Source organism: Rosa chinensis, chromosome 5 (assembly GCF_002994745.2).
Source record: "Rosa chinensis cultivar Old Blush chromosome 5, RchiOBHm-V2, whole genome shotgun sequence".
NCBI lineage: Eukaryota > Viridiplantae > Streptophyta > Magnoliopsida > Rosales > Rosaceae > Rosa > Rosa chinensis.
Genome location: NC_037092.1, coordinates 77,423,183 through 77,437,498, shown reverse-complemented (window position 1 = coordinate 77,437,498; position 14,316 = coordinate 77,423,183). Strand labels below are relative to the sequence as shown.

General features: G+C 36.4%; 1 protein-coding gene across 2 annotated transcripts; it reads left to right on the top strand.

Moving 5' to 3' along the window:
• The first annotated feature begins 3,599 nt into the window (after positions 1-3,599).
• Positions 3,600-13,709, top strand: LOC112164962 (N-terminal acetyltransferase B complex auxiliary subunit NAA25). Of its 2 annotated transcripts, XM_024301332.2 has the most exons (19): positions 3,600-3,878; positions 3,975-4,131; positions 4,213-4,331; positions 4,432-4,506; positions 6,363-6,456; positions 6,593-6,711; positions 7,710-7,780; positions 8,350-8,491; positions 8,665-8,840; positions 9,250-9,452; positions 9,903-10,033; positions 10,191-10,267; positions 10,492-10,566; positions 10,738-10,930; positions 11,305-11,424; positions 11,532-11,670; positions 12,042-12,082; positions 12,237-12,491; positions 12,662-13,709. In XM_024301332.2, the coding sequence occupies exons 1-19, from the start codon at positions 3,732-3,734 to the stop codon at positions 13,331-13,333; spliced, it is 3,006 nt and encodes a 1,001-aa protein (XP_024157100.1). In that variant the 5' UTR covers positions 3,600-3,731; the 3' UTR covers positions 13,334-13,709. The 2 variants fall into 2 exon arrangements, with proteins under 2 accessions (XP_024157100.1, XP_040362355.1); XM_040506421.1 differs by lacking the exons at positions 3,600-3,878; positions 3,975-4,131; positions 6,363-6,456 and having other exon boundaries at positions 4,298-4,331.
• Positions 13,710-14,316: the final 607 nt, after the last annotated feature.

Here is a 14,316-nt window from a genome sequence, read left to right as displayed (position 1 = left end):
CTTTGTTTTGGCTATAGGAATTCTCTATACCCTGGCCTCTGCCAAAGAGTTCATCCATATTCATAAGAAGTTCTTGCAAAGCAAAACATCAACTCAAGGCTCAAGTCAAAGTTCCTTCCATAGCATAATCAAGATTCAACTTTTTACAGGGTGAAAATACTAGATGGAACAATTTTGAGTAAAGATGCGTAAATTTACCAACTCACAACACAAAGACTTGCTAACGCAGTGTAAACCTCACCACTGAGGAAACATCACTGCAAGGCTGTTTTTGTAGCCCACACATATAAAGCACTCCACTATGAAATCAGATTTTTACAAGAAACAAGTTGTGGTATTTAACACAACCACATTACAAGCAAATCAGCTAACTTGTTTACACCTTGCACAACTTATTCTACACAAGAACAAACTGATCTATAGTAGTAAAGCAATCTGCACTATCTCAACGTTCTTTCCTTCTGATCTCATGTAGTTCATCAAAGAAAACACACACAATAATAAAGCATGGAGAGTTTTTATGAAAACGTTTTGTGAAGACTATGCAACACAAGCAACACCCTTTTTAACACCAAAACTCTACATCCAAAAATGCAGTTTCAAAACCTTTTATAGAGGAGCAAGACTCCCCCTCAAACAAATCTTTTCATAATCACCGAATAAGGTAAATATGGAAAGGTTTAAAAACTGTTTTTGAATATGCAATCAAATCTTTATAAGATATGTATTTTGAAAGCATTGCAAATCAATTTAGAATCATGCAAAATGATATGTATTAAAAAATACCATCTTATCAAGATCAGTGAGCATGATTTCCTTGATTTCCTCTTGGATGATCCGATTCTACAATCTTCCTTTATAGCCTTGAACCACCGGAAAGGCAAGAGAGATATTCTCCTAATCCTTTGTATCTTCTGATTTCCTTGTGGCTTTGGGAAAGTCATGTGTTGAATAGGGATAGTCCAATGTACTTACACAGGGCGCAATGGATCAAAGCCTAAAATTAGCTAGTGTATCTTGTAACCAGGAGAGAAGTAAGTTTGAGGAGTTGCCGGATTGCATTCTGGAATCCATAGTTTCATTGCTCCCCCTAAGAGATGCAATGGAGAGTAGCATGATTTTCCGAGGGTTGAAGCACGTTTGGTTGAATTCAATACAAACAAGGCGCAATCTTGTATTTGATGTTCCAAACATTTACGGAAGTTGGAGACGACCAAGAAAAGATGATGAAGACTTTGTAAGACGTGTGGATCAATTTTTGGAGCGTTACCAAGGTGACAAAGTAGACTCTTTCACATTAGACTATAACTTTAATAAGGAACCATGGCTGCATGAAGTTGTCAGTAAATGGATTGGTTTTGCAATTAGAAAGGGTGTTCAAGAGCTTCGTCTCCCTATGCCGACGAATTTTGGTCCTTTGTATAATGATGATTTCCCTCACCAGTTACAAGTGTCGAACAACAAGTGAAGGCTGTTGCTCCTCTAAAGCTAAAATCTTTGTCCTTGAAAGGATTTCGTCTAAGAGTTCCTCCTGAATTTGACGGATTCAATCAGGTCACTACTCTTTGTCTGCATTCGGTTAAGGTTGATGGAATTTTTATGTCACATTTCTTCTCTCTTTGTTCTTTCCTTGAACGCTTGACCTTAAAGAATTGCACATGGGAGTACTTCTATTCACATCTGAATATTGTTTCTGGTCGTCTGAATGATTTCAAACTGATCTCTTGTACTGAGCTAGAAAAGATCGAGATTTCTGCACCAAATCTTGCCTCCTTGGAATACATTGCTAAAATCGTGTATCCTCCATCAAGTATTGTTTTCGTCAACACTCCAAAGTTAGCAAAATTATTGTATCTCATGTTGCCTCAAACACTAAGACAATTAATTCCATCGTGCCCTGCACTTGAGACGCTTGATCTACAGATGTGTGCCGAAAGACCCCAAATCGGTAGCTTACCAACATTTGGAAATCTCAAGCAATTGAACTTGCAAATCGAAAGAGGTTATTACAATAGCATCCCTATTCATCTGAGATGTGTTGTGGACCTCCTCAGGGTTGCACCCCTTTTGGAAGAGCTCACAATAACGATAGAGGGACAAAGGGAGTTTGATGAGACTGATCAACAAGAGATAAGGAACCTTGATTGTGGATTCACACACAACCAATTGAAGAAAGTTAAGATGCATGGGATCCAAGGTAATTGGTATGAGATAGAGTTTGCTATTTGGATTCTAAAGAATACTACAAACCTTGAGATAATGGTTATTGATCCCAATTGGAAGCGCTACCTTGGTGACGGTGATTATATTGAGCTTAATTATTCAACCTGGCAAAAAGGAAGACACAGAGCTGTTGTCCGAGAAAAACTAAAGGAAGTAAAAACTGATGCTCGAATTAGAATTCTCAACCGGTGGTCCTTACCAGAAAATAAATATTTCTGAAAGAAAAGAAAGAAAGAAGAAGATAGAAAAAGAACTTACACTAATTTAGGGTTTAGAACTTAGATTAAATTTGAACCGGAAAAGTGAGTACCTGTTCCACATGTGCCTCAGGTGAAGATTCAGACCTCTCTACCAGGCGGTGATCATTATTTTGATGTGTTTCTTCAACCGGCATTGAATTCTACTGGCAATTAATTGGTTTCACAAAATCCTGCTGATCGAGCAAGACCAAAGAATTCAAGCACAGCCTTTCTAAGCAATTAGCGTAGAATCAGTCTTGACAGTGTGTAGAGTATCTTCTCTCAAGACATGGGGTTAAGCATTCTAGCGTAATGTGAAGATTGTTTCTATAGCTTAATGACAATAGGATCAATATATGTCGAAGTATGGTAGTTTCCTTGCTTGTTTTAATCACTATTTATATTGATTTCGATTTTTTTTTTTTTTGAAAAGGGGTTTGAAATCCAGTCAAATTAGGAGGCTCATTCTCACGTTCATATAATTTATTGATTTCGAACATTTTATTCCTTGTGAATTTTGTCGGGCGGCTTAATTATCAGACTATATGTGCACAGACACATATGATGGAGCTGGATCATATCAGAATACAAAAAGAAAGAGACTTCCTTACACAACTCCCTTTTCAAGGAAACAAGTCCTAGCTAGGGACTAGGGATCTTTTGACTATATTTCCTATTCCTGTTTAGTCACTCTATTATTACCTTATCTCTGATAACTTTTGCAAACAAAAACCATCAACTCAAGTCTCACGTCAAATTAAGTTCTTTACATGGGTAATCAATCTCCACCTCTTTACAGGGCCAAGCCAATGAATCAAAGCGGAGATTTAGCTATGGTATCTGAAAACCAAGAAAGAAATAGCTAGAATGGAAGAGTTGCCGGATTGCATTTTGGAATCCGTAGTTTCGTTCCGAATAACCAACAGTTCATTCATGCAGAGTTGATCCATAATGAACTAATGAAGTTCCTTTTATTTATTTATTAATTTAATTAATTAATTAATTAATTTTTTTTTACGATCCATAATGAAGTTGGGACTTGAAGAATTCCCAAGAGCATGAGTGAGATGGGCTTAGTTTCTGTTGTTTTGGGCCTTCATTCTGAGTCTTCGGTTTTGGTCTACAATCGAAACGGAGCCTCCTGTTAGGTTTTCGTTTACCTTCTTCTTCTTCCTCAAAGCTTCTCAGTGTCCCAAGCTGAAACAAAGCTCGCACTCTCTCGCTCCCTCTCTCTTCCAGCCTTCACTTAACCCTAAACCGAAACCTCTCATGGCGTCGAAGTTCGGGTTGGCCGGCGGGATACCGGAGCGGCGGGTCCGGCCCATTTGGGACGCCATCGATTCTCGCCAATTCAAAAACGCTCTCAAGCTCGTCACCGCTCTCCTCTCCAAGTTTCCCAATTCCCCTTACTGTCTGGTAATTCATCAATTCTCTCTCTCTCTCCCTCCCTCCCTAATCCGACGTCGGTTTGCATTTTGAGCTGAGATTGACTTTTACTCTCTGATTCTGCAGGCGCTTAAAGCTCTCATCCTGGAAAGGATGGGGAAATCGGAAGAAGCATTGTCGCTTTGCCTCAACGCCAAGGAGCATTTGCACAAAAACGACTCCGTTTTGATGGACGATCTCACTCTCAGCACCTTGCAAATCGTCTTCCAACGCCTCGATCACTGTAAGTGTGTGTGTGTGTGTGTCTTAGTCTCTTTCGGAAGGCTCGCATTGTCAAATGTCTGAGTGTTTTCTTTGTAATCAGTGGAAATGGCAACCAGTTGTTACGAATACGCTTGCGGTAAATTTCCGAGCAATTTGGAGCTGATGATGGGGCTCTTTAACTGCTATGTTCGCGAATACTCGTTTGTCAAGCAGCAACAGGTTGCTTTGCCTCTTTGTTTATTAACTTCCTACCTGTATCTTTGTTTTACTGGAGTTTAGTTATGTAATTTTACTGTGTTTGTTCATCTATCTATGACAGACAGCTATAAGAATGTACAAACTTGTTGGCGAGGAGAGGTTTTTGCTCTGGGCTGTGTGTAGCATCCAGTTACAGGTAACACCAGCTTTCTTTGCGCTCTTCTTTTCTTGTATGGACTTTTGGTCATACTTTGTCAATCTTCTTTTTGTAGAATGGATGTTGGTAATAAGAGTATGTAATTCATGGTTCGTCATGCTGCCTTCAAAGCCAAACTTGTGTAAAGTGGAAATCACTCCGTTGCCTAAATAGGCTAAAAATATTACTTTTTTTTTTTTATAGTGATTTCAGGTTTACTAAAAATGTGAAAGCTAGGGGCGGAACTAGAATTTGACACTTGGGGGGTCCAAGTCACAATGTTATAGTATTCTAATTAAATTTCCGGCAATATTTTTTTTCTTTTAAAAATCTTATATAGAAGACATTTGATCAAAAAATAAAAATTATAGGAGACATTTTCATTTTCAAATTAATGAATTTGAATCACAAACCCAGTAATGTTAATGATAAGAGAAATAATAGATTTATTCTGTAAACTATGATACTTTTTCCCTAACAATTGTAGTTTTTCTATGAAACCTTCTATTTCTAGGCAATAATTCCATATTATAAATTGGTAATGCACATTGATTAGTATTAAATTTTGTTGGGAGACCAATCAGATTCCATAACAAATTGACCAAAAACCAACTTGTATTTTGAGCACAAGTGTTCATCATTATGTGCTGACAAGATGATTTGCCTATTGGTTATGGAAGTAGGGGGAAACGATTGAATTAAGGCAAAGTTCAATAAATTTTTAAGCCATATCAGTTGATCAAGTACTTATGGGAGGGGTCTGGACCCCATTGTGCCTGATTAATTATGGTTTTGCCCCTGGTGAAAGCAAACTTTGAATGAGTAAATAACAGTCAGAGCTTCATGGAACCAACCGATAAGTTATAGAACCAACTAATAAATTATAGGCCTCAATCTGTTCCATCTGTACATGTTTTGTTGGTTTAGTTCTTATGACTTGTAACATACTATCATGTCATCTAAAATGTGGTAGAAGTTGCAAGTTATTTGCTCACGGGTGATCAACGAGGGGCACTTCGATTCTACTTTGACAGAAACTGTTAAGATTTTAGCTGGCACCAAATCAACCAGTGCCATACGTACTGACGTTTCAACCCAAAACGGGCATGACTAATTAAGTTTTTAAGGTGTTTGGACGACATAGTGAGATTCTGATAACATAACTATGGTTAAACTTTCATTTTCAAATACAATTACTGGATTTCATATTAGTTATGACATTTGGAAGACAGAAAGGGAGAACAATTTTATATTATGTATAGACTTTTCAAATAAAAACCTTTCTTTTTACTGGGATACTCTACGTGCAGTTCAGTTGCTTCTAAAGCTGAGATAAAACTTCTTGATGGTTGAAGAGGTTAACTAGTCTGTTTTCAGGTTTGGAAAGCTGCGTCCCTGGTTATAACAGGATAGAAAACATGGTCTCTAGTGAATGAGTATGAGGTCTGTTTTGGTGATTAACTATGGTATTAAAATTGATAAAGGTATCTAATTGTAGGGTTTCTATTCGTCAGTCATTAACTGTTCACTCATTTCACCTTATCTAGTTGGAGTTGGCATGCTATAAGTTATAATTTGTTGTGCCTGCAATTGTTGGTGGCCTTTCACCGAGGTATTATATCAGTGTTAATATCTGGTATAATTTTTAATTAAAATAGACATGAGAAGAAATATCAGTAAAACAAAACTTTTCTAGCAAGGAACATAATTTTTTTTGTTTTGTTAAAAAAAAAAAAATCAGTTTCTAGTGGAATTCTTATCAGATATACATCAGAATGGTTCTTGTTAAGCAAAGGGAAAGAGGAAAAAAATTGTTATGCACTAGCTTATTTTTATGGGGCTTGAAATTCGTATAGGTGTTTTGTGGAAACGGAGGAGAAAAGCTGCTACTCTTAGCAGAAGGCTTAGTGAAGAAGCATGTTGCCTCTCATAGTTTGCATGAGCCTGAAGGTGTACATTTTTTCTTTCACTATAAACCATTGCCCATCTCGAACAGTACTTTTGTTCTGTTGTATATTATTAAATAATGTATAAAAGCTCAGTTAAAAAATTTATTGATGTTCTAAGAGCTTGTAATATGCCTCAGCTCTCATGGTCTATATTTCCATATTGGAACAACAAGCAAAGTATGGGGATGCTTTGGAGATTCTCTCTGGTAAATTAGGATCGCTTTTACTAGTTGAAGTTGATAAGCTACGCATACAGGTACTTTCTGAAGCTTCAACGTTAATTTAAATGGTAATCAATAGCTTGTACTTGAATCTAAATACTTATGTACTGTAAAAACAAATATGTTCACACACCAGTCATTTTTTTTTTTTTTGAAAGAACACACCATAGTCATTTATTATTGTTGTTATCAGTTTAATGTTTTTTAAAAAGAGCATTCAAAGTGAAAGAAGAAAGGTAGGACAGATATGGATGTCCTTCACTAAGGTCGGAGAAAAGACTAATAAGCATACTTAGAATACACACACACACATATATAAGTAAATTTGAATTTATTTTGCTCTGGAAGATTAGTTTCAGAAGCATGGTGTGATTTGTTGTATCGACCATCGTACTCTACAAGACTCATGCAAAGCTTTTGATATCTATGCAGTATCAATATAAACAAATTATTCAAATGTTTATTGGATGCTAATCTTGTAACTAAAAAAGTACATATCTTTGTATCCCTTTTCCTATTTTCCTTCTCCTTCAACTTCCAAGCAAGAGATCATTAGGAAACAAGCTTGTAAGGCAGCAACTCTGTAATTACTACATTGATGCATTTTTCATTAGGAAAGTATGTTTGAAACTTTGAATACTTGGAATGAACATAGTTTTAGATACATATAAAACTTGAAATATCAAACTTGGTTCTTTACAAAACGAATAATCTAGTATACTTATTAAGTGTTCTATAAAGAAATAGCTTCTTTACATTTACATACACATGAACCCTAAATTCCCATTATAATTTATAGAAGTTCATATCGTGCTTTGTTTCGTGAGGATTTTGTCTTGCACAGTTTCTACGTGTGAAATATGATATATATAAAAATATATTTTATTGGATACTATGAAGTATGAATAACATTGCTTGTAATTAATTACTATGTTTGAGCTTGTTCAATTTGTCATAATTTTTAAATCTTATAGTTGCTGCCTTCACATGTTTTCTTCTCATCAACTTGTCCACTTTCACTTTAAGTTGACAGGGGAGGCTGCTTGCTCGGGTGGGTGACTACGCTGCTGCTGCCATAATATTTCAAAAAATTCTCGAACTATGGTATGCTTGGAAACCTTTCTCTGTAGTAAACATAATCTTCTCCTTAGTATTCCATAGAGCAGCAACTTTTGCTTCCCCAAGTGTGGGATATCTGATATGGGACTCTAATTCTCGAGTCTTGACTGCCTTGAATTGGCCTATATGGAGGGTGTCGATATTGTGCAGACTGGATTGTATAGTTTGCGTTTTTTTTGCTTTATTAAAACTGCTTGATTTGGATTTCTATGCCTTCCTTTCCGGTTAGTGATGCTATGTATGCATGGAAGGCATACCAGATGGTACCTCCCATTCCTTATTCTCCAGTATTTTATACTTTCTTTGTTAGTGGTCATAGATAAGATGCTTTACCTCATTAACCGACATTTGTTACTGCATCAGTAGGTACTGCTTCAGTATTTACTGGCATTTTGTACTGCATCAGGATATTGACTTATATATTTAGTTATCTGCTGGTTTCCTAAGTGATTCAATTATTGATTGCTTCCATCCGGATCCTTGATGTCTATTTCTAATCATTTTATTAGCATTTACTGATCTCAAACTTTCATATTGTTTCTTTCATGTGGCAGTCCTGATGATTGGGAATGTTTCCTACATTATCTAGGATGTTTGCTGGAGGATGACAGCAATTGGTGCAATAGGGCCATAACAGATCCAATTCATCCTCCGAAATTTGTCGAGTGCAAGATTTCAAACTTGACAGATGAAGTGGTAGAAATTACAGTTGCTTTCAGATTTTTTATTGTTTTTCTCTACCACTGAAAATTGAAGCTGTGCATGTTCACACTTTAGTTGCACTGGCTTTCTGTGTTTCCTTGTTATCATGTGCATATCAGAAATTTGCTTTTGTTAAGAATTTGATTTGTTTTTCAATTGAAATGCAGTTTGATTCTCGTATGTCAAATGCATCGGAATTTGTACAAAAGTTACAAGGAAATACTGGCAATAATTTTGCAAGGTGTCCATACTTGGCAAATATTGAAATTGAAAGGAGAAAGTGCTTACATGGCAAGGGGGATGATGGCAAGTTAATGGAGGCTCTAATCCAGTATTTTTTTGGGTACATTACCACTCCCACATTCTCTTTGTTCTTTCTTTTCTGATGGAATAAAGTTTTTGTTGAGTAAAGTTTTTCCTTTTATCATGTGAATAAACTACTCATTTATTACTATCTCTTCCGTTGCCCATTATGGCTTTTTATAATGATCAAATTTAACTAAGCTATTGGATTTATATAGCTTTAGTTTTTTGGATTTTTACTATAACCTAATTTATGATGATCAATACCTTTGCTTTTTGTCAAAAGGGAGTGATTTTGGCAGTCCACATTTCCACATATTTTAACACTTGCACTCCACTTTTAACTACTTAGAAGTGGAGTGCCAAAATCATGCATTTTTTAGAAATCACAAATGTAATTACAGTCTACAGTTCCATTTTTAGTATTTGATTTATTTTCACAAACACAGGTTTGGTCACTTGGCCTGCTTCACTTCTGATGTTGAGATGTTTCTTGAAGTCTTAACTCCTGATAAGAAGGCAGAACTCTTGGGGAAGTTAAGGGAAAGTTCTGCCTCCATTTCAGCTGTGCCAGCAAAAGTACTTGGGCAGTCAATAACACTCTTTAAAATTCAAGAACTGATCGGAAACATGTCCAAGCTTACTGTTGTTGGTGAGTCTCGACTCTTGCGTTTGTTAGATATCTTCAACTCCATCTTATGATGCTAATGTTGCTTCAAGTGCTATCCTTGCTTGATTAATTTATTGTTTTATACATATGTAGAAAAAAAGACTCCCCTGATATATTGACATTGTGGATATGCCTAGTAAAATTTAATTAATTGATATCGTATATGACCTAGATATAACAATTGTGAAACAGGTAGCTGGTGTTGAGGTTCTATTTTCATAATCATGATCATTTTCATTTAATGCTCTATGCTCTTCAGTAAATTTTCATTTTCTCTGCGGACGGTCTTAACTTTGTCCTTTATTATTGTTTCTTCCCTTTTTTGTGGTCATGGAGCTATTGCCTTTGCCTCTTTCTTGGGATGACAGTAAACTATGCTAATGAGCCGTCTATTTGATATATACTGTATTAACTTCAGCTCTTATTCCTCAGAACTTGAGGGCTCTGTTGTGCAGATGGTGGAGATGTACTGTAAAAACCTACCACTTTCAAAGGACTTGGATTCTCAAGAGAGTATGCATGGGGAAGAGCTGCTATCACTAGCTTGCAATGTATTGATTCAGGTATGTGTATCGAGTTTACTCTGTTGCATGTACATGGCATTTTTTCTTGGCTGTGTTTGTATGTAAACCCATTTTCAGTCTGCAAGTTTTTACTTTTCAATTGATAAATATAATTTTATTTATGCCAGTCCAAGACTAATATTGCCTTTTGGTATAGTTATACTGGCGCACCAGGAATGTTGGCTACTTTGTTGAGGCAATCATGTTGTTGGAGTTTGGCTTGACTATACGAAGGTGATGGCTTTGCCTTTTTCTTTTTTGTAATGTTATTCTTTGCCTATGCATGGTTTTGTTTTAATAGATAAAAGTTTGTGCAAGCATTATGAAGTTATCAGTAATGATTCCTTGTTGTTTTAGATACTTAAGAACTATAAGCTCAATCTAAGCAACATATAGATCGGATTAGTGATTTTATTCTATTCTCTTTGTAACATTGGTTAATACACTTTGCTTGGCAGACATGTATGGCAGTACAAGATCTTGTTGCTGCATTTGTATTCCCACCTGGGTGCCCTTTCTCTAGCATATGAATGGTAAATAATTATAACACTTGATTTCATTGAGCAATAGTAAATTGTCTTATTGATTCAAGTATGTCAAGAGAATCAATTGCTGATTAGTAGCTACAACTGACCTTTTATCTTTTTTGTTGCATTTCCTAAATTTATATTGGTGCCTTACCTTTTCTTCTGTTTCCTGTTTAGGTTCAAATCACTTGATGTTAAAAATATCTTGATGGAAACTGTGTCACACCACATTTTACCCCAGATGCTGGTGTCTCCCCTCTGGGTAGATATAAATAATCTGCTAAAGGATTATCTCAAGTTTATGGATGACCATTTGAGAGAATCAGCGGATCTTACGTTTCTTGCCTATCGCCATAGAAATTACTCAAAAGTACGTTATAATTTATGTTAATGTGCGTATCTTCATTTTATAGTCACTGTGATCATTAATTACTCGCAACACATAATTCCAGGTACACTTGAAATGTGCTTTCTTTTATTTGATAAATATCTGTTATCGTTCCTTTATATGTTGCACATACTTTCTTTTGTTGATCCTTCCATCCTGGAGACACGTATTACATATAAACACATATATGTATGTGTTGAGTCCGTTTTTGCACTTGATACAGTTGTTAAAACTCAGGTCATATATTATGCGGTCAACAAGGTTTCAGAAGTTTTAATTGTCTCACACACTCATAGGGAGGGAGTGCTTGTCTTGCTTGCAATGACTAATATAATTATGACTTTTCTTTATTGCAGGTAATTGAATTTGTCCAGTTTAAAGAGCGACTACAACATTCTAATCAGTATCTAGTGGCGAGGGTTGAAGGACCCATTCTTCAGTTAAAGCAGAATGCAGTTAACATTGAAGAGGAGGAGGTAATCTGTGATTCTATATTTTGCAGTTGATGCTTTTGCTTTGATTGGACAGATTACTGTTGAATTATTTTATTTCTGGTTTAATAGTATATCTTGATTTCTTGTAGGCGGTTCTTGAAAGCTTGAAATGTGGTATTCACTTTGTTGAACTCTCTAATGAGATTGGATCCAAGTCTCTGACCTTCAATGAAGATTTGCAGTCACGTCCCTGGTGGGCACCAACTTCAGAGAGAAACTATCTTTTAGGTCAGTAAACACGCAAATGTGTTTTTTTTTTTTTCCAAACCTAAACTGTAAACCATAGCTATTACTTCAGCTGCAAGTTATTTTCACCTTGCTAGAAAAAAAATATGACCAACAATATTGCATGGCATGTTAAGGCAATGTTCAAAAAGTTTGTTTATCTGTGGTGTTAAAGACTGATCATATTCCAAATTCTTGTGGGGCAATTATTATCTCTCCAAATCTAAAATTTTATTTCAGATTTTTGTTCAACCTCTGCATTAGTTTCTATCATTTTGAAGTTTTTTACTTCAGATTATGTTATTTTGTGTGCATCCTACCATGTTTGCGCTAATAGTTTCCTGAGCTAATTTGTAAGTTATGAATTTTGTCAGGTCCTTATGAAGGAGTATCATACTATCCCAGAGAGAACTCGGTACAAAATTTCTTCTTGTATCCTCGCAATAACAATAATTCCATATGTTGGATGATTCCACGAAGTTACTCTGTACTAAGAACACTACGTCTTTCTGTTAACTTTTTCATTGCCTCTAACTATACATTTTCTTCTCTTCTGGTAACAAATTTAGATGACAGAAAGGGAGGCAAATGTACGGAGCATAATTGAGAGGAAATCTCTTCTTCCTCGGATGATTTATCTGTCCATACAGAGTGCTTCAACTTCACTCAAGGAAAATCTGGAAGTCAATGGGTCAGTGTCTGACCCTAAAATCCCCTCAGAGCTGAAGATTTTGCTTGAGCGATATGCAAAGATGTTGGGATATTCATTCACTGATGCAATAGAAATGGTCTTGGGAGTTTCTGGTGGCCAAAAGTCTTTTGAGGTATTACTGCACCACCGATCTGACTACACATTTGCTTACATTTCTTTGTACTTTGTGAAGGTTTACTATAAATGAATCTTGGAAGAATTGGACCACATGCATGTCCGTAATTCGGTAAAAACCACTATAGGCAAGGGTATGGGGAATAATAACGTTAGCATTTTTTTCAGGTCTTTGGTTCGGACTTGATTGACTGGATAAACTTTTCTGTGTTTCTGAATGCATGGAACTTGAGTTCCCATGAGATTGGGCTGGCAAATGGCCGTTGTGCGGATTCTATATTGGAGAAGTATGTTTCAGATAAAGTTAGCTCCATGGAGACTCTAATTACCTCTCCTTGGGTTGATCTTCCAATTTTGGTACAGTTAGTTACAGAATCGTTGGCCTGGCATGGTCTTGTAATTCAATCTTGTGTTCGTTCATGTTTCCCATCGGGAAAGAAGAAGAAGAAAACTGGATTTGCAGATCAGTCCTGTTTGTCTCGTATCCGTGATTCAGTCTTGTCTTTATGCAATACTCTAGAAAAGGTTAGGAAATGGTTAAAAGAACAGATCAACAGGCCAGAGGATGAAAATATGGAGACTCTACTTTCCTCTTTGCGGAAGAAAGAACAGATCGAGGGACCTGGACAGGTTTTCCAGATTATAGAAACTTTTACCTCATCAATACATGACACAGAGCTTGGTGAGAGAATTTCCCAATCATTGAAGTCTTGGAGTCATGTTGATGTTGCAAGGAAGATAGTTGCTGGGAAGTGTACAGTACTGTCCGAGTTTCTCCGAATTTGTGATTCGAAATCAAAGTTGTTTCAAGCACTGAAACAGCAGATAGCTCAAGCCTAAAGAGTGATTCTGAAGTTGGGGCTGCTTGTACTGGTTCTGTACTTCCAACGTAGCGTCTCACCCAATATCTGTGTTCCAGCATCCCAAGAGAAGATTGATTTGTTCTTCTCAGTCACTGATTTTTTTTTTTATTTGTTTTGTTTTTTTGCCCCCATTATCTGGGGACTTTCCTTGCCATTTTATGCAGGCGGGGGGTTTGTTACGCTTGGCTGCTGCTTTGTTTGCAGTTTTTGCCTTAAATTTTGTTTTGTACCATAGCTATCACTTCTCTTTACTTTCTCCTCGGTGTGTTTCATCGTTACACAGGCTTGTAACTTCTGTATTTGCAGTGTATCATCCCATTTTCTTGCTAATTGAATTCCAGTTTTTGCTTGCATCTGCCTAGTATATTCTTCATAATACACTAGAATTCGAATGAGATAAAGTGGATTAGGGATCGTGTTTTTGAGCTTCAAAATAGGAACCAAAAAATTATGATCGATTTCATTTCTGTGAGTCGGTTGGCAGGCCACCTAATTCATTAGAAGCACCTTAACAATTGGCTGCAAGTACCATTGATGGATCATCTTGTTAGAATGAAAGTTTGGACAGTAGACCTGTCAAACCAGCTTCGTTCCAAATATTATATTCTACTTAAGTACTCTTATGCTAATCAGTGCCTGATTCATGTTTTAAACAATACTACATTTTGACAACACAGCACGTAGTTTTCATATTGGTGAAGCTGTTCAAACTTAGCCAACTGAATCAATCTACTAATGTACTTTGTTTATCTTTCTTTGGTTAACCAACTGTTCTTATTTATACAGCATGTAAGGGAGATTCTGACGATGCTTATGTAACAAGTATCGGGTGGCGAAACTTGCCGAGTGCAAACCCTATCCATCGATCACAAACCAAAGCCCCATGAGGCACAGCCACCGGCCGAAGATGGAGTCGCTGTTCAAAGCTGTGTTGTACTAACTAATAAAGTGAAAATTCTT